The sequence below is a fragment of the Jaculus jaculus genome, chromosome 4 (assembly GCF_020740685.1).
Source record: "Jaculus jaculus isolate mJacJac1 chromosome 4, mJacJac1.mat.Y.cur, whole genome shotgun sequence".
In the NCBI taxonomy this organism is placed as follows: Eukaryota; Metazoa; Chordata; class Mammalia; order Rodentia; family Dipodidae; genus Jaculus; species Jaculus jaculus.
The window spans coordinates 77,906,630-77,927,430 of NC_059105.1; the positions used below are offsets into that span (position 1 = coordinate 77,906,630).

A 20,801-nucleotide genomic window follows, 5' to 3' on the forward strand; every position below is an offset into this window, starting at 1 on the left:
AAAGAAAATGCACATTATTATTCTCATGCAAATATACATCTATAAGTACTTCCAAACAGACTAATAAACAATGATCAGTATAGTAAAATACTAGAAATATAATACATTATAAAGCCAGACTATAGATAACTATCATGTTATATCTCACTTCAAATAAGTAAGATATCAGAAAAAAGTTACATATCAAAAATTAATTGATGTGAATAATATGCCAATTATGTGAAAATTTAAACAGAGAAACATTAAGCATGCATAATTCATCTGAGAATAAATTTTATGATTAAAAGTAAATACATTATTATATACTTGTATTATTTTATTAGGACTTGTTTACTGTACACATGTAAAATAGAACAATTATTGCGAAATGTGAATTGGTATCAAAGGTAACTCAGTAAGAAAGCAAATTTACTATTGATTATCTTCTTTTTGATATGTTCAGTACAAGTCTATCTCACTAATTTTCATTATGAAATATCCAACAGGTTTGTCAAGCAAATGTATAATTTCAAATAAATGCTTTTTAATTAATTCCACTCATTATTACTAATGCATCCAATAGCATTTATAACTGCACACCAATCAACAAGATTAAATTGCACAAAAGCTTAACCAATCAGTAATAGCAGATGAAGTGGTTCTTTCTCTTTCAAAGAAATGACATTTGAGATAAGAGAAAATAATTAATTTTGTGGCACAGCAAGGAAGAATTTATAATAAGAACTTTAGGCTTTATTAACTGTAGTTCCTAATAAGAGGACAGCTTTTCTATCCATATGGATGAACCTTAGTCCATTGGAAATTTGACAATTACAAAATGTTTCAAACTTTTACAAATCTACTACTGTGACACGGGACTAACTAAATATAAAATCCATAATTATTTTGGGACAAGGTGGCTTCAGCTTTTTTTAAACTTTGTTTTTTGGTTTATTTTTATTTATTTATTTGAGAGCGACAGACAGAGAAAGAGGCAGGGAGAGAGAGAATGGGTGCGCCAGGGCTTCCAGCCACTGCAGATGAATTCCAGATGCTTGTGCCCCCTTGTGCATCTAGCTAACGTGGGTCCTGGGGAATCAAGCCTCGAACCAGTGTCCTTAGGCTTCACAGGCAAGCACTTAACCACTTAGCCATCTTTCCAGCCTGCTTCAGCTTTTTTTAAATAGTAAAAAATATGTTTAATGTGTTTAAGTCATCTTTGGGGTCTTGAATACCTGCTCTGTCATTTATTAGTCCTGTATCCTATATAAGTTGTTTGTTCTTCTGTGTTTCTTCCTCCTTAAAATTGAGATAAGTATAGTATTTTCCTCACTGAATGACTATAAGGACTAGTTCATTTTCTATTATCTGAACTTCCTCATGAAAATTTTAAGCTTTATCTCTAAACATTTTATGTACCTCCCACACAACTTTAGTGATTCAACCATACCATATTTGCCATTAACAGAATGTACAGGATCTTTTCTTCTTTGCCTTTGCAACTTCAATTTAGCCTTCAAAGCTTACTTCTGCCTTTGTGACATTAAAGTTGGCCTTTTTCCCCAAATGAATCCACTTTTTACTTTCACATGCAATTTGTATATAATTCTGTATTATAATTGGCTATACTTCAGTTTATATTTATACACAGACATTCTGAGGTCAAAGACTGTATCTTAATTATGCATATATTTTAATTGCTATAATTTAACCCCACAGTGCCAATTTAAACATACATCAAGTCTAGATGACCACAGTTAACTTTTAAAAGTCCAGGGTTGGGGAAGTCCTTGCCTAGCATGCAGGTAACCCTGGGACCCATCCCCAGTACTACAGAGAACTGGGAATGATAGTACATACCTATATTAACAGCACTCCAGAAATGGAGGCAAAAGGATCAGAAGTTCAAGATTGGCTGTGTAGTGAGCTTAAGACCTACCTGGGACAAAGGGGAAAGTGAGGGGAGGGAGGGAATTACCACGGATATTGTTTACAATCATGGAAATTGTCAATAAAAATTAAAATAAAATTTAAAAAAAGACCTGTGTGGGTATGGTGGTTTGATTGAGGTGTCTCCCATAAACTTAGGTGTTCTGAATGCTAAGTGCCCATCTGATGGCAATTTGGGAATTAAAGTGCCCTGGAGACAGTGTATTGTTTGGTGGGTGGTGTGGGCTTATAGGTGTGATAGCCAGCTTTCTCTTGCTAGTGTTTGACACACCCTCCTGTTGCTGTTGTCTACCCGATGTTGGCCAAGAGGTGATGGCCATCCTCTGCTTATGCCACCATTCTCCCCTGCCCTTATGGAGCTTCCCCTCAAGTCTGTAAGGCAAAATAAACCATTTTTTCCCCACAAGCTGCTCTTGGTTGGGTATTTTCTGCCAGCAATGTGAACCTGGCAGCAACTCTGGCATATATGAGACATTGTCTGTAAATAAATAAGTACTACACTTACCTTCTTGTTGCTGGCAACAAAGCACCCATCCAAAATCAGTTTATGGGAAGAAAGGTGTTTACTTTGGATTATAGTCCCAAGGGAAGTTCCATTATGGCATGGAAGGATGATAAACAGAAGCTAGACATCACCTCTTTGCCACAGCAGGTGGCAAACAGCAGCAGGAGAGCAAACCAAACTCTAGTGAAGGGAAACTGGCTATAACACACCAAAGTCTGCTCCTAGCAACACACCTCCCCCACCCCCAGCAAGGTTCCACCTCTCAAATCGCCACTATGCGGGGACCAAGCATTCAAAACACATGAGTTTACGGCAAAAGCTAATTCACACCACCATATTCTGCTTTTGATCGACATTAACTCATGATCATCCATGATGTAAAATGCTTTCAGTCCAACATTAGAAGTCCCCATAGTTTTTCATAAAAAGATAATTATGACTTGCAGTACAGCCCACTTATCTGATGACAGGCCATAGTAGAAAAATTATGGTGCAATATTTACAATCTATGATTGCCTGCAAAAACTTTAAACTAGGGAATTTGGTAGATGACTTATTAAATAAGTGAATTGCACAAGACCAAGCATGAGGACCTAAGAGGGCCTGAGGCTGCCCAAGTTGTATCCTCCACACCCACATCAGCATAACCAGGCATATCTGTAACCTCGGTCCTAGTGGGTGGGGTAGATACCAGAGAATTACTGGGGCTTGCTGGCCAAATAAAAAAGGGGGAAACAGGGCTGGAGAGATGGCTTAGCGGTTAAGCGCTCGCCTGTGAAGCCTATGGACCCCGGTTCGAGGCTCGGTTCCCCAGGTCCCACATTAGCCAGATGCACAAGGGGGCGCAGGCGTCTGGAGTTCGTTTGCAGAGGCTGGAAGCCCTGGCACGCCCGTTCTCTCTCTCCCCCTCTATCTGTCTTTCTCTCTGTGTCTGTCGCTCTCAAATAAATAAATAAAAAATGAACAAAAAATATTTTTAAAAAAGGGGGGGAAACAGCAGCTATGTTTCCTTGAGATAGAGTCTCTTGCTCAACTCAGAGCATAAGAAAGAAAAAGAACACAGATCCATATGACTAATGGAAAACATAAAATAAAATAGTAAATCCTTCTCTATCAATATTTTTTTAAAAACTAAGTGAACTAAACTTCCAATCATAGGACATATAGTACTATACAAGTTAACAGTCAGCCTCAGCTACATAGTGAACTGGAGACTAACTGGGTTACTTAAGATGTTAAACAAACAAACAAAAAAAAATCATAGAGTACCTGAAAGGATGAAAAGAATAACGTATGTGCTATTTATCTGAAACTCATTTCAGATTTGAGAATATATAAAAGTAGAAAGGACGAGGATGTAAAAATAGTCTATTGAAATGTTTTTAAAAGCCAGCAGGGGTAGCTACACTTATGTCAGACAAAGTATCTATCACAAAAGCCCAAGAACATTGTATAATTCACCAGAACAATATAACAATTATAAAAGCTAATGCAACCAATATAAGAGCACCTAAATATATAATGCAGATACTAACTCTCTCCATCCACAAGAAAAAACTATGATCTGTAGTTTGTCATCTATTTAAATTGTGCTGAGCCATAGAAGAGGTTATGATAATAGACACTTTACTGTCTCTTCTCACTTGGTATCAAGCAGCTAAATTATGTGATGTGTTCTCAATACCCTGTGGCAGGCAATATGGAAACCAGGATTTGGGCAATTTCTAGAAATGTTGTCACATTGGCTATATGGCCCAACTTTATTTACCCAGAAAGAATCTGAAAGAAGGGGATGTGTCCTTCCCAGCCTATCTTGAGCAAGATGATGAGCTAATGGTGTCTAACAGTCCACGATGCCTTCTCTGTTCTCCCCAAGGGGATAACATTCTACTAGACTCATTAGCACTTAGATAAGCAAGACCAAACTAATGATTTCTGTGGCTCCCTATACAAACTTTAACAATGGACATTCAGGTCAGTAAGAGAAGCTGGGGCCTGAATAATCTTTCTTTAATCATTTGGAACTATGGAAGTAAGATTCCGGAAAGCAGGTGTCCTGGCTCTGTTTATCAGTTTCAAAGAACTAGGTTTCTCATGTAAGCAAAGGTCAGGAGTCTTCTTCAATTGGCTCCAGGAGTTCTCACAAAAGAAATTTTCTGTGAATCATTCCTAAATTGTATTTGTGGAGGAGACTGCCTACTCTGCCATCTTGCTGACATTAGGCTTGTGATTTTTGTTTTATTTTGTTTTTATTTGATTGTTTTGCCTCCAGTATCCCTAACTCTAAGCAACTGTTCCTACCAAGGCATTAGAGTTTTTAATAAGTTTGCTCTTCTTGGCACATGATTTCTTATGCTTTAATTAAACATGATTTAAATATTCAGTAACAGCAAACAGGTTTCCTTACTTTGCTAACAAAATAGGCATTGAGAAATTTATTTTGGTTGCAATTTTACTACTCTTTTTAATTAGGTAAGAAAATTTTGCTATGATAAGATACTCCATTTGAAGCTTTCTAATTTTTTTTTTAATTTTGCTTTTTTCTGAGTCAGAAATACTGTGATGAAGCTGAGTATGGTGACACATATGTGTAATCCCAGCACTTGGGAGGCAGTAACAGGAGAAATGCTGAAGGTTTGAGGCCAGCTGGTCTACATAGTGAGGTCTAGGCCAACTAGGTATATATAGAGAGAATGTGTCTCAAAAAAAAAAAAAAAAAAGAGAGATAAAGAGAGAAGAAGGGGAGGAAAAGGAGGAAGAAGAAGAAAATAAATTCTATGATGGCTGATTTCTATTTCTCTGGTTATATTGCTACATATTTTGTTCCTTCAGCAGTTATTTCATTATAACAAATACAAAATTTTACCATTAAGTTCAAAATATTTACATCATTGTACCATAACATCATGATATTTACAAGTCTATTTTGTTGTAACTTTCTTGTTTTGACATGATGTATATGCATTAATAATGAAAATAAATAAAAATTCATAATAAGGTGACATAAACAGCACTCAAACTGGCTGTAATTTGGGCTGCATTAAAAAACGGCGTGATTCAAGTTGGATCATTTCAGGTCTTTACCATACCTCTACTATTGTACTTCAAAAGCAGCCATAGACAAAATATAATGAATGAATATAACTATTATAACAAAATATAATGAATGAGTATAATGAATGAGTATAACTACAATGCTGAAATGTTAATTTCATGGAATTTTTTTGTCCCCAAATATTATTACTTGTTTTTTTAATCAGTTTTCAATGCAGAAATCAGGAGCTAAGAAAATGGTTTGCGAAACAAGCAACTACCACACCATACAAACAAAAGTTCATTAGGCTATATTCACCCATAGGCTATAATTTGGTGAAACTTGGCAAAAGACTTTGGAGGTAAACGATTATCAGATAAAGTATAATTCTAATTTTTGGATTTTCTTTTATTACTAAGCTATTTTTTACTTTTGTTGCAAAACACTGCATCATAGCCAGGTGTAGTGGCGCATGCCTTTCATCTCAGCACTTGGGAAGCAGAGGTAGGTGGATTGCCTTTTTCAAGGCCACCCTGAGATTACATAGTGAGTTCCAGGTCAGCCTGGCCTAGAGTGAGACCCTATCTCAAAAAAACAAAATAATAATAATAATAATAATAATAATAATAATAATAATAATAATTAAAGGATAAAAACCTCTTTTAGAATTTTTAGTGACAAACATTTTGAAGTTGTATTGGTTAGGATTAGAAAAACATTTTACTTATTTTTAGGAGTTTAAGGATGCTTAGGTGACATATATAAACAGATACAGCTACAACCCCCTGAGTTTTGACAACGAAACCAAAATCATGTCTTGGAAAAGAGATACTCTTTAACAAATAGTGTTAGGAAAACTGGATATGTAGAAATAGGAGAATGAAACTAGCTGTATCCTTCTTGTAGAAAGATCAATTTAAAATGTACCAAGACCTTAATGTAAGACTTGAAAATGTAAAATTGCTTGAAGAGATCATAGAAAAAACACTTCAAAATAAAGGCACAGACAAGGACTTCCTATAAAGGACTCCTGTCACACAGAAAATAATAGCAATATTAACAGGGATTATCTAAAATTAAAAGGCTTCTGCACAAGAAACAACTAACCAAGTACAGAGAGTCCACTAAATGGGAGAAAATCTTTGCTAAATATTCATTAATATGTTGAATCCATGAAAAGCTCATAAAATTAAATATATGAGACAACCTAATCAAACAGTTTTCAAAAGTACAAATGGCTAGTAAATATGTAAAAAAATGTTCAACATCCTTAGCAATGTGGTAAATGCAAATTAAAACCACATTGTGATTCCATCTCACATAGTCAGAATAAGCATCATTAAGAAAACAAACATGGGCTGGAGAGATGGCTTAGTGGTTAAGGCGCTTGCCTTTTTTTAAGCCAAAGGACCTCGGTTCAGTTCCCTAAGACCCATGTAAGCCAGATTCACAAGGTGGCACATGCATCTGGAGTTTGTTTGAAGTGGCTGGAAACCCTGGAATGTCCATTCTCTCTCTCTCCTCTTTCTCTCTCTCTCCCTCTTTTTCTCTCTCAAATAAATAAATGACAATAAATTTTTTTTAAAAGAATAAACAAATGCTGATGAAGATCAGGGGAAAGGAAAGGATCTCTTAGATACTACCAGTGGGAATATTGATTGTTTCACCCAATATGTAAATCAGTGTGGAGGTTGATCATGAAAAGACCATACAATCCAGCTATATGGCCAAACCTGGTAATATACCCAACAAAAGACAAGTTAGCAACTATGGAGATACTGAATTCTACATTTATTCCAGCACTATTCCCAATCATCAAGCTATGAAATCTGGGCTTTGGAGGTGACTCAGTAGTTAAAGAAGCTTGCAAAGCCTTCTGACAGATTCAATTTCTCAGTTTCCATATAATTCCAGATGCAAAAATAGTACATGCATTTGGCATTTGTTTACAGTGGCAAGAGGTCCTGGGCACACCAAAACACTCATGTAAATAAATACAGTTTTTGAAAAGCTTCTAAGTTACGGAATCAGCTTAGGTGTACATCAACATATGAGTTGATAAGAACTGTGGTATATGAAAAATAGAAATGTGGTAAATATAAACATGGAGTTTTATTTAGCCATATTGAACAAAATTATGTTGTTTGCAGAAAAATGGATATGACTAGAGATTTATCACATTAGGAAAAATAAGTCAGACTCAGACAGATAAACATAATATGTTTTCTCTCATGTGTGGATACTAGGCTTTGTATATATTTACAAATGTAAAATAACATATATAAAACATAAGTCACACACATATATATACATAGAGAAAGAGAGAAAAAGAAAGAGATGACTATCTAAGAAATCAAATGTATGGAGCAAGGGGGCTAGAAAGATGACTTAGTGGATAAGGCACTTGCTTGCAAAGCCAAGAGACCCAAATTTGATTCCCCAGGATCCACGTAAGCCAGATGCACAAGGTGTCGTATGTGTCTGGAGTTCATTTGCGGCAGCTGGAAGCCCTGGCATGCCCATTCTCTTTCTGTCTGCCTCTTTCTCTCTATATATCTCTCTCACTCAAATAAATAAATAAATAAAAATTTAAATAAATAAATGGAGGAAGGGAGAGAAAAGGCATGGGGAAAGTGAATATGGTCAAAGAACATGATATACATGAATGAAATAGTCTTTATGAAGTCCATCATTATGTACAATGATATGTGTGTGTGTGTGTGTGTGTATGTGTATATATATATATATATATATATATATATATATATATATATATATATATATATATATTAGAAAGGAAGTAATAAATGTTAGTCACCATTAGTAATGTTATCAGGAAAGAGAAATAAAATTGTATAACATTTAGTAAACAGAATGCTTTGGGTGAAATAGGAAAATTCTACTGATAGAACTGTGTTGTACAATAGCTTTCTGCTAGATGCTTTATGTATGTTAGTTAGGTTTAGACTTTGATCACTAAAATATTATGTAGACCCTAAGAGGAAATAAACTAGGAAAAAGTTTTATTCTACATGGAATGAGCAAAATATTAAGATAAGGATACAATTTTCTCTGTCAAACTTTATTTTTTCAAGTTTTTTAATATTTATTTATGCGCACATGTGTATGAGTGTGTGTACACACCAGGGCTTCTTGGTGCTGCAAACAGAGGCTTGACATTTGTGCCACTTTTTGCATCCAGTTTACCAGGACCTTAATCTCTGCTATTCTCCCTCCAAGACAATACTGATTTTCATTTACTTTCATAGCCACAGCCAACTAACTTCACATCTTTCTCTCATATTGTAATATTTCTTAACCCCACCAGTGAAAGAACCAAAGGGAAGGGTCTATCAGCTGTGTATACTGATACACCTAAAGTTCCAGGGAAGGACCAATGGGAGGATGGGTTTTCCAGACGACACTCTGAGGTATATATTTATGTCCCAGGAGTTTGCTGAAGAGAACTATCAACAGTAGCACCTGTGAGAGAAAAGAGAAACAGGATTTGGTGCAGGTAGAACCCAAATCATGCTTCACTTCCAAAAGGCCTCAGCCTTCAAGAAACTCTAAAACTGGAATATTCCCTCAGAATTTTCTCAAATTGAAGCAAGGAGGACAAGCTTTGGTAACTCACCACATTCAGTATGCCATGGGGCAAGCTGCTCCCATAGACAACATGCAGCTCCTGAGCCATCAAGAAAACAAAATCTCTGACAATTAAGGAAATCAGTCCCCCAGCTTTTGGGTCATCCTAACATTCACTCTACTAGGGATCTCCAGCAAATATATAAAAATATTACATAGGACACATATATCCCTATTGTTCATTTTTAAAACATTGTTTATGTAATTCTAATTCAAGTGGGATTCCTACATTTATCTTGCCAAACTATCCCTACATATTTATTAGATGGAAAGTAGGAGAATTTTAAGGGAATCAATAAATTTTCCTTCATTGTTTCATACTTTAGATTTATGACATGGGAGTCAAAGTAAAAACTAATATTTTAATAACACACTGACATGGGAGACCAAAAGGAAAGGCTAATTAACCGCAACAATTTTTGCTTCACTCACAATCTTGAAGTTGCCTAATTATAGAGATTTGATGTCCTTTATTATGTTTTACTTTTGAAAGTTTTACAAAAGAATTCTTAGAAGGAAAATGTTGGCAATGGTAACAAGACTGTACTAAGGGAAAAAGACAGCATACAAAATGGAGAAAGAACTAGATAGAACAATGAGGAGGGAAAGGAAGAGAGAGTAAGGGATACCACTAAGATAGGTTCAGAGAATTTACTGGTGGCATGATGTTCAAAAATAAGAGGCACATAAAAGTGTCTAATAAAAGTGTACACTTTATGTGAATAATAGAAGAGATTAAAAAGATACAAGATATGTGTGAAACCAAAAAAAATTAATTTGAGAAAAAATTATGCACTTGTCATTATACATCAGAATATATAATATATGTAAATAAATTAACTAATATATTATACCAAGCTGCTGTTATTGAGCAGGTGATTATTTTCCACTAAATATATCATATCTCAGATTTCAGAGATATTCTTAACCACCTGACATTTTGACACATTGTATTGAGAATGTTAAATTATACCAATAATTCTATTAGCTAAGAATGTATATGTAAACACTGAGAAAAAATCAATTTTAAATTTAGAATCCTTGACTGAAACAAGTTTATATTTCTAAAATGAGTTTATGATAGAAATTCTCAACTTAATTTCATTTAAAATATTTACATTGTGTTATCTATATTACTAAAGGTGCTCTTGAAAGGTATTGCTATTTTTCTTTAACTACACAAAGGGACAGCAAACATCACCATGTCACTAGTACTGTCACTTTCCTCAGTGGTACTCTCCCATTTACTCCTAGATGATGACATCCTTCATATTACTCCAGAACTATTAATAGATTCCTGTGTTTATATCATAGAACCTTTCATAGCATCCTCAAGTGTTACATGCCTATTTGGTGTAGGTTAGAGCCAAGAAGATTAATAAGCAATATAAATAAAGATTTCCAATATTTAAAATTAGGAAAAGATTTTCAAAATTCAAAAATGCAATGTTACCTTTATTTTCTATGACTAATTTTCATTATTAATGACTTAATCATAATTATTAGATTTTGGGATTAAAATAGTCACCATAGACATTAATGTATAGAACAAAATTTGATTCATCCAATTGTATTCTACCAATCAGAAATCTCTTTTAAAAGGCATGCATAACTGTATTCCCTAATTATGTTCAGCAAAAGAAAATGTATGTAATACATGAAGCTATAATAATTGCATCATATATATACACATATATGTTTATATATGTGTGTGTATGTGTGTGTGTGTTTTGAGGTAGGATCACACTGTAGCCCAGGCTGACCAGCTGAGCTGACCTGGAACTCACTATATAGTTATAGACTGGCCTGGAGCTCACAGTTATCTTCCCACCGCTGCCTCTCAAGTGCTGGAATTAAAAACATGTGTAATCATACCCACCTCTACATTATTTTTATATAATGCATTTCCATCTAAAATACCATTCACTGTTTCACTCTAATTATTTATATGCTATTAAACATCAACTTTTTTAATAATTTGTTTGTGCCTAACCCATAACAATATTTAAATCCAAGATGACTTTTCCTGGAATTGAGTCAATTTCTGGCTAACTTCTTGCTTTATTGGGTTTTTTAGTATGTGTTTAAGGACTATAAGAATAGCTTGTTATGGCATGACTGATGGACATTGGGAAATAAAGATCAAACCTGAACTAGGGATGTCTGTGGGTACTTTCTTATCATAAATGTAATGTGTCTCAAGGCAAAAAAAAAAAAAATAGATGATGATTTAGGAATCAAATACAGAACTCCAATTTATAATATTAATATAATGAGTGGATTTCTTCTCCAAATTTAAATTTAGTACCTACAAATGGAATTGTATCTACAACAAAATATCTCTCATTCCTGAAGTCAGAGTGATAATTTTGTAAGTGTGAAACTTAATTGTCAGTTTTCTACTGCTTGAACAGAATCAATTCCTTAAAATCTAGTAAGGGTCCTGCTATCTATCATGTTCCCTTGAGATGACTATCTTTCCCCTTTCTCCAACTTCTATCTAGTCATCAGTGTATTTTAAAATAAACACAGAGGAACCAGAGCCCTAATGTCCAGCTGACATAAAGGTTTGTTGTTGTTGTTGTTGTTTCCCCCTAGCAGTATCTACTCTTAATTATAAAGGTAAAGGAAGAATATTTCAGTAATCTGAACTAATGATTTTGTTTTAACTTGATCCTGAGAGAGCAAATAAAAAATAGTGGTAAAGAAAATCATCATGGGCTTTGGTTTTTTATTATAATTTTAAGACCATGTTAGGAGGCACAATTTCCATACACAGCAATATTAAATGAGTATTATGTTGGTAGAAACCTGGTTTTCATTTCTTTATGAGAATTACATAAACACAGATGTTTGAAATCTTTAGCATGCTTTTGAATAATCCTCAATTCATATTTTCTATGTTTTGTCAAACAGACCTTAAAATAATTTCCCTCATACAAATACGATTACTTCATTATTACCTCTATAACCAACTTAGTAATCAGTGCTCTTAAGGAACTGAAAATTTCTATTTTCTCATATTAATTGTTAAAGGCCATTATTTTCCTCTCTGAAACTTCCTATTCTGCTTAATGACTAATGTTGTTAACTTGATGGGATTTAGAATCACAATGGAAATAAACCTTTTGGCTTATCTATAAGGGATTTTCTAGATAAGGTTAACTCAGGTGGAATGACCCACACGAAATGAAAGTCAATCCAGGCCATGTACTAAGGTTCCGACTATATGAAAAGAAGACAATGGTCATCACTCATTACTTCCTGACGATGGACTGAATGTTTCTGTCCACCTCCTGCTAACTGCCATCATGCTTTTCCTCCCCCTCCGCCACAACATGCCACCCTTCCACCATGAGGGACTGTGTTCGGATGTTTCTCGTCATTCTCAGCCCTACCTATTGCCCATTTATGTTGTAGAACAATTATATCTGCACCCCACTAGCACAACACCATTACTTTGCTAGCATTTGTAATTCCCCAAATTGACAAACTTTACATTTCTCTTTAAAATTCTTCTGGAAAGTATGCCAATAGCTATCCCACACAAAAATACTTCTTACCTTCTAAATCTTCTTTCTCAAAATGTGTTTTGAGAATTGAACGAGTTCCACCTCTATCCACAACTGCTTCTTCATCATTTCTCTATGAGAAGAAATAATTTAAATAAATATATACATACATATTGTTAGTCTCAGAAAGTAATCCTTCATATTACTTTTTATAAATTTACTTTGTTTGATTATAAGAGTTGACTTAACAAAGGAAGCTAAAACAAATTTGACAATATTTTCAGAGAAGGAATGTAATCAGACTTGACACTGACAGTACTGGAACACTCCTGTTGGCATCATTTGTTAGTGAGGTGGAAAAAAAAACAAACAACTATCCTGTCAGTTTAGTAGCATGCATATTTGTTGCTGATAAAGAATCCTTGTTAACAAGATCACATTTTGAACTATACAAAGGAAATATGAAAATAATTAATATTAATACAACTAATGCTATGGCAGGGTGAAGTAATTTCACTACCATTAAAATTTATCTAGACCCTTGAAAGCAATTAGTAGGCAATCATTAGGTAAATGAAAACTCTAATTACTTTGCATTAGTATGATGCATCATATTGCACAAGATAGTAAAGTATGATCATGTGCATGAACTCTTCACTTAGTTTTCATATGTATTTTTACCAGTTCAGAATAACTGGGCAGTCTTCTAAGGATTGTTAACATGTTCAAAATACATTCACTAATTTTGTACTCAAAAAAATAAAATAATGGATATAGTCTCATTTACTCAATTTGACCATGCAACATAAAATACAAGAGACTGAGTGAAATGAATTTATTTCCAATTTTTATGAACACTGAGCATAAGAGGAATGAAAAGATCCAAAAATAAAAAAGAGGAGAATCCTGCCTGGTATTCTCTAGATTCTCTTCTACCCACCAACTCATATTCGCCAAGTCTTTGGAGCATCAGGCACTACATATGACTTCCTTTCATAGAGTAAACAATCTTATACTAAGTGCAATTGCATGTAATTCTGAAAATAAGAATTATGGAGACCCACGAAAGAAAGAAGTTATTGTTCCTTTGAGACCATAGACAGATTAAACAGATGGAGAGAGGAAAAAAATGGTTGTTTCAACCTTGAAGAATTCTTGTCAATAGGATAAATAATTATAGCAAACAGAAAAGAAATAGAAGAATCAATAATGTCAAACTACATAGATTTTACATGATACAAATTTATTTTACAATGCTTTATGCTTAGACTACATGACTGATTATTGATAACACTGAAATGGTAATATTCTTTTTAAAATGTCAAATTCAAAAACTTAATCAAACCTGATGGGAATATGATCAATATACAATTTGTTTTAAAATTAATAATTTGAAAAATTAAAATAAAAGTTTAAAAACCTAAGCAAGCAAAGTAATGAGGTAATTTATGGTGAACAATTGAGAAAGAACTTGCCTTGTACAGCATTGTGCATTAACCTTACAACTCAGCCCAACCACCCACTCTTGGCTTCTAGGTGTGTGTGTGTTTGTGTGTGTGTGTGTGTGTGTGTGGAGAGAGAGAGAGAGAGAGAGAGAGAGAGAGAGAGAGAGAAAGAAAGAAAGAAAGAAAGAGAAATACTTATTCTATGCAAATAGCAAATGGGTACAAAACTTGACCCATGAGGTGATGATAAGTACTGATTTACTACAAAATAACTGCTAGAACTTTCAGAATTCACAGATTGAAATCCAGAGTATGTGGATGAATATGTGGATGATGTGGGAAGAATATAGTATGGCTAAGGTTATTAATATGGGTACAACACTTAAAGATTCCCAATTCAAAGTTGTAGCCCAAAGGATTAGAAAGGCATCTTCTAATAATTTGATTGGTTAGCTAACAGATGGACTAATATGAACAACACTAAGTAAAATTGAAATGCCTAACTTTTTAGATATATTATAGTGTTACAGTTATTATCTTGTGTCAGAAATAAACACCTGATCAGACCAGAACTTCCTTATGGGAGGAAAATGTTTATTTAAAGTTTACAGATTCCAGGGGAAGGACAATCAGTGGTGGAAGAAACTGGCTCCCTTCCATAGATATATAACAAAGAGATGTCAGAAAACACAAATAGGCAAAGCCAAACTGCTTTCTATACCTAGTAGGGCTAGACTACAAGATCTGCCTCCATGACACCTCCCAAGCAGGTCTCCACCCTCTAGAAACTCAAGCTGTAAGCTCATTCTTAATAATAATAATAATAATAAATGCCTGAGGCTATGGGGGACATATATTCACATTCAAACCACTACATTCTACCCCTGTCCCCCATAGACAGATGACAAACTGACAATGCAAATTGAACTCAGATCAACTTCAAAGGTCCCCTTAGTCTTTACCAACTTGAACAACATTCAAAAGCCCAAAATCTCATCTGAGATTCAGGACTGTCTCATAACTGTGAACCTGTAAGTTCAAAACACAAGTTATAAACTTCCAGAACATAGTGGAACAGAGTAAAACTTTCCATTGCAAAAAGGTATAACAAGGACAAACTGGACCAATGCAAAGTCAATAACCAATAAGAAAATATCAAACATCTGCACTTCAAGTCCAATACCCACAAAGAGTGACAAAAGTCTGAATTTCAATTCTACCCCTCCAGCTGGACTGAGCAGTTCAGAATTCTGAGCCAGCATCTCTCCACGGCAGCTGTTCCACAGTCATGATATATCTAACTCATTTTTGATTCTACACTGAAAACCACACTTCATCTTCATAGTTCCACACAATGGCCTTACTTGGCCTAAACACAGAGATTTTAATCCTGTTTCCTATTGTTGCATCTCAGCAGTGACTGTAACTGGTTAACCATCATACAATGGCTTTACTGGACCACTACATAGGGATTTCAACCCTGCTTCACTTTGCCTAGGAGCTATTTCCTAAAAAAAATCAGTGTTTCACATTGAATGACTCCTTCTTTCCAGCATTTGCTATATTCCATAGTACAAGGTGGGCTATCAAATGTGTTAATACAGGAAGAATAAATCCTTGAAGAGCAATATATCCTTTAGAATTCATTAAACAACCCTTTTTCCGTGGTTGGCCCTCAGGGTCTCTTTCCATTGTTTCAATGCAAAGCAGCTAACAGCCCTTAATGGTGGTAATCTATTTAACAATTGTAGCTTCAGTAATGTAGAACCAATCTCTGTGCCAGTAACCTTAAACTTGCTTGAATTTTTCCTGTGTTAAACTATATATCTTTCATATCTTCCTGTTCTACACCTGCTAAGCTCACCAGTTCATTACTTTTAAATTCAACCTTGATGAAAATAACTGGGCATGGGCAATAGAATGCAGCCAGCCTTTATGCCAGTAGTCCAGTTCCAACAAAGTTCTCTCTCTCCCTTTTAACAGTTCATAAGCTAAACACTCACAGTCCACAATTCTCTCTGCATTTAGCATTTTCAAACTTTCACCAAAATAGCCCACCAAGCTCTACTTATAGCACTGTAAGGCTTCCCCAATCCAAAGTATCAAACCCTTCCATAGTCTCCCAGAAAACAAGTTCCAAAAGACCTACATGGTTATATTCATTACAGCAACAGTCCCACTTCTCTGTACCAACTTTACTATTTCAAGTATTTTCTCATTGCTGAGATAAACATCTGACCAGCCAGAAGCAGGTTATAGGAGGAAAGGGTTTATTTAGGTTTGTTGAATCCAGGATAAAACACCATCAATGGCAGAAAAAGCTGGCTCACTTCCATACATGAATGGCAGAGCAAAACCACCAGACAACCAGCAAACACGAACATCCAGAGCTCAAAATTCACTCTGAATATACTTCAGGGATGGGCTACAATATCTTCCCCAGTGACACCTCCTCCAGCAGGTTGTTGGAGGCTTCAACAAAAAGATTAACCTTAATCAAAAAATCCCAAAGGCTACAAGAGACCTATATTCACATTCAAACTACCACATATAGAGAAAAGTGTCTAAGCACTTAGTGATATTAGAATGTTGGAACTGGTTTACTATGTAAGCATCCTCAACCATGCCAGCAGGACTCAGAGAACACATGTTTTACCATGACTGTGAGAAATAAACTCTCCAGTGGAACCATAGTACCCTTGAGGAGTACTGTGGGTCAGTAATTAAAATGCTTCCATTTAACTGGGACCCTTAGGGCAATGTGGAAAATTGAATAGGGGTTGGAGTAACAGAGCTTAATTGCTAAAGACAACTTGTGTGTGGCTACCATAAAGACAAAAGATTTTAAATGGTAGTAAGAATAGGATCTGGTACTGATTTATACATTTAAAAAAAGAAAAGAAATAATAGGATGATTCACAGAAATCTATGGTTCTGACTAGTTGAATATGGTATTCCTAGAAATGAAGTAGATGAACAATCTACTAAATTCATACTTGATCTGTATAAACAAAATGTTCAAAATCAAGTGAGCAGATATACTCATGGTGTCTCAATCAATTCCCATACTTGAGCCAATTTATAATCTTGGGACCCTTAAATAAAGAAGACAGATTTATTCAAACAAGAGCCCAGTTACACTACCAAAAATTTCAGCTTTTTAATCATGTTCTCCAAAGGGACTTGCCACCTACTACCAAAGTGAATATTCCTTGAGAAGAAGCAAGCAATCAGACATTAAGGGGTTGCTGGACACTGACCCTGAATTGACACTAATCCCAGAAATTTCAAAATGTCACTGTAGTTCAAAAGCCACTGGAGGGAGGACTTCCGGTTAAGATGGCAGCGTAGGTACCATGCCAAAGCAGCCTAGGGGGGAAAAAGACCAAAAAAACTCAGCAAAATACAAACTTTTACTAAAAAGTGAGGGGTATAGGAAACTGAAGCGGCAGCAGAGGAGTAGAAGAGATCCAGACCATCCAGAGCCCGTACAGGCCAGCAAAAGCGGCTCCAGCAGCTTGGCCAACCGCCGCCACGGTGGTGTACCAGAATGTGGCCAGGTTCGGCTCCAGCTGAAGGAGAAGCCAGGTGCGGGAGTTTCCACTCACACCAGCGCTCTCTGCAGCTCAGGAAACGGTAAGGGAGAGTGGCAGTGAGCAACGGAGGAGCAGACCACAAGGTAGAAGAACACGTGGAGCAGCGAGAGAACCAGAGCAGCTGCAGCTCCCTCCCCACCCCCCCTGCCTGAGGCCAGCTCCGGCAAACAGAGCAGAAGTCCCGGGACCCAGCCACGCCAACCTGAGCCAACAGTGGGACCCAAGCAGAAGCAGAGTTCGTCAGCAACATCAGTGGCTCCGGCACCAGTAACAGCGGCCCCAGCAGTAGCAGCTCCAGTCGCGGCAGCAGCAGCAGACCCAGGAGTGCCAGAAGTGGCAGACCCAGCAGCAGCAGCTTCAGTGGGAGCAGCAGCAGTGTGCCCAGCAGCAGCAGCTTCAGAAGCAGTGGTGGGTCCAGCAGCAGCACCTTCAGCAACAGCGGCTACAGACCCAGCAGCGTAAGCTTGAGCAGCAGCAGTTCCAGCAGCAGGGGTGCTGATCTGCAGGGCCACACTTGCCAGGCTCAGTTTGCCCCACAGGAAAAGCCAGTGCCCAGCTCCAGAAATCAGAACAGCAACCCGACAACCCAGGCAGCAACTTGACTGAGACCAAAATCATCCAAGGTAACTGGGATTGCACCAGGGAAGGGTCTCACTTGGTTGCAAGCAGACATGGATCCCTCAGCAGACCAGAAATCTTAACCTCTTTGTTGATAGAGTATCTGGTTGTTATAATAACTACTCTTGCATACATGCTCAGGGCTGTTTTTGATTGAATGTGTACAGTGTTTAGTTAACTTTTAGAATCTACATGTATTTTATTCAACTCAGCCTACATGAATACTCCCATAGCAGGGAAACTCAACCCCTAGGAGCACCTTTGTAGATACTCTGAGAGTCTTAGGAGCCACACCTAACACCTTAAGCTCCTACCCTGAAAATATATTACATCAAATCAATTGATACAGCTAAGAATACCCAGCTAGCTAGAAAATCCAAACATTAACTTAATCCAAGATGCAAAAATATATACATTATAACACAAGAAACACTAAAAAGCAAGACGATATAAATCCACCTAAAAGCATTAATGCATCAGAAATGACCTACAGTGAGAACGAGTTAGAGGAAATGCCTGAGAAAGAGCTCAAAAGAATGATTATAAATATGTTCAAAGAGGTCAAAGAACAAATCAAAAGAATCAAAGAAGAAATCAAAGAGGAAATCAAAGGAATCAGAGAAGACGTAGGACACCAATTTAATGAAATAAAGAAGGCAATACAAGAAATAAATAAGGGAATAGAAATAATAAAAAAAAACAGTCAGAATTACTAGCAATAAAGAACACAGTTAAAGAAATAAAAAACTCTGTAGAAAATCTCACCAGTAGGATGGATGAGGGACAGGACAGAATATATAAGCTAGAAGACCAGGTGGCAGATCTAATACAGTCCAACAAAGAGAAAGACAAACTTATAGAAAAGTATGAGCGGGAATTTCAAGATATTCGGGACACTATGAAAAGATCCAATATAAGAATTCAGGGCATAGTAGAAGGAGAAGAATTCCACTCCAAAGGGATAGTAGGCATCTTCAACAAAATCATAGAAGAAAATTTTCCCCAAATTGGGAAAGAGGTGCCAATGCAGATACAGGAAGCCTTTAGAACCCCAGCCAGACAAAACCCAGAAAGAACCTCTCCTCGCCATATTATAATCAAACTTCCAAACACACACACTAAAGAAAAAATATTGAAAGCAGTTAGAGAGAAAAATCAAGTTACCTACAAAAGCAAGCCCATCAGGATTACAGCACATTATTCAACACAAACTTTTAAAGCCAGAAGGGCTTGGAGTGATATATTCCAAGTGCTGAAAGATAACAACTGTCAACCAAGTTTACTTTATCCTGCAAAGTTATCAATTGAAATAGATGGAGAAATCAGGACATTCCATGCCAAAAGCAGGTTAAAGGAGTATTTGAAGACAAAACCAGCACTACAGAAAATACTTGATAGAATCCTCCATGCTGAACAAAAGGAAAAGCACACATATAAGGAACCTAGAAAAAAACAAGCAATTCTCAAATACTAGTTAACACAAGAGAGCACAGGTAGAACCGGAACCACACACACACAAAAAAAAATGGCAAACATAAATACACACCTTTCAATAATATCTCTTAATATCAACGGCCTCAATGCCCCAACGAAAAGACATAGGTTTGCAGGCTGGGTTAAAAAGCAGGATCCTACAATTTGTTTTCTCCAAGAAACTCACCTTTCTACAAAGGATAGACATTATCTTAGGGTGAAAGGTTGGAAGACGGTGTTTCAAGCAAATGGGCCTAGAAAACAAGCAGGGGTTGCTATCCTAATATCAGACAGGGTAGACTTTAGTCCAACGTTAGTCAAGAAAGATAAGGAAGGTCACTTTATATTGATTTAGGGCACACTCCAACAGGAGGACATTACAATCCTAAACATATATGCATCTAACATGGGGGCTCCCAAATTCGTCAAACAAACACTGTTAGAACTAAGGTCACAGATAACACCAAACACAGTAGTGGTGGGTGACTTTAATACCCCACTCTCATCAATTGACAGGTCATCCCGGGAAAAAATAAACAGAGAGGCAACTGGACTAAATGAGGTCATAGAAGGAATGGACTTAACAGATATATACAAGACATTTAATCCAAAGGCTGCAGAATATACATTTTTTTCGGCAGCACATGGAACATTCTCTAAAATAGACCATATATTAGGTCACAAAGCAAATCTCAACAAATTCAGGAAAATTGAAATAATTCCTTGCATTCTCTCTGACCACAATGGAATTAAACTACAAATCAGTAGCAAGAAAGGCTATAGAGCATACACAAAATCATGGAAACTAAACAATACACTACTAAATGATGAATGGGTCAATGAAGAAATCAAGAAGGAAATCAAAAAATTTATAGAGTCAAATGATAATGAGAAGACAACATACCAAAATCTCTGGGACACAATGAAAGCAGTTCTAAGGTAAATTTATAGCCTTAAGTGCCTATATTAAGAAATTAGAAAGGTCAAAAGTAAACGACCTAATGCTTCACCTCAAAGCCTTGGAAAAAGAAGAACAAGGCA

The 20,801-nt window shown here is 36.1% G+C and overlaps 1 protein-coding gene across 5 annotated transcripts in view; it reads right to left on the reverse strand.

Annotated features, from left to right (window-relative positions):
* The window catches only part of Slc4a10 (solute carrier family 4 member 10), a 362,675-nt gene that overhangs the window by 191,232 nt on the left and 150,642 nt on the right, over positions 1-20,801 (reverse strand). For all 5 annotated transcript variants that reach the window (XM_004651887.2, XM_004651884.2, XM_004651886.2 and 2 more), the window contains exon 2: positions 12,680-12,761. In XM_004651887.2, the coding sequence (XP_004651944.1) occupies positions 12,680-12,761 (82 nt within the window). The remainder of the gene's footprint in view (positions 1-12,679; positions 12,762-20,801) is intronic.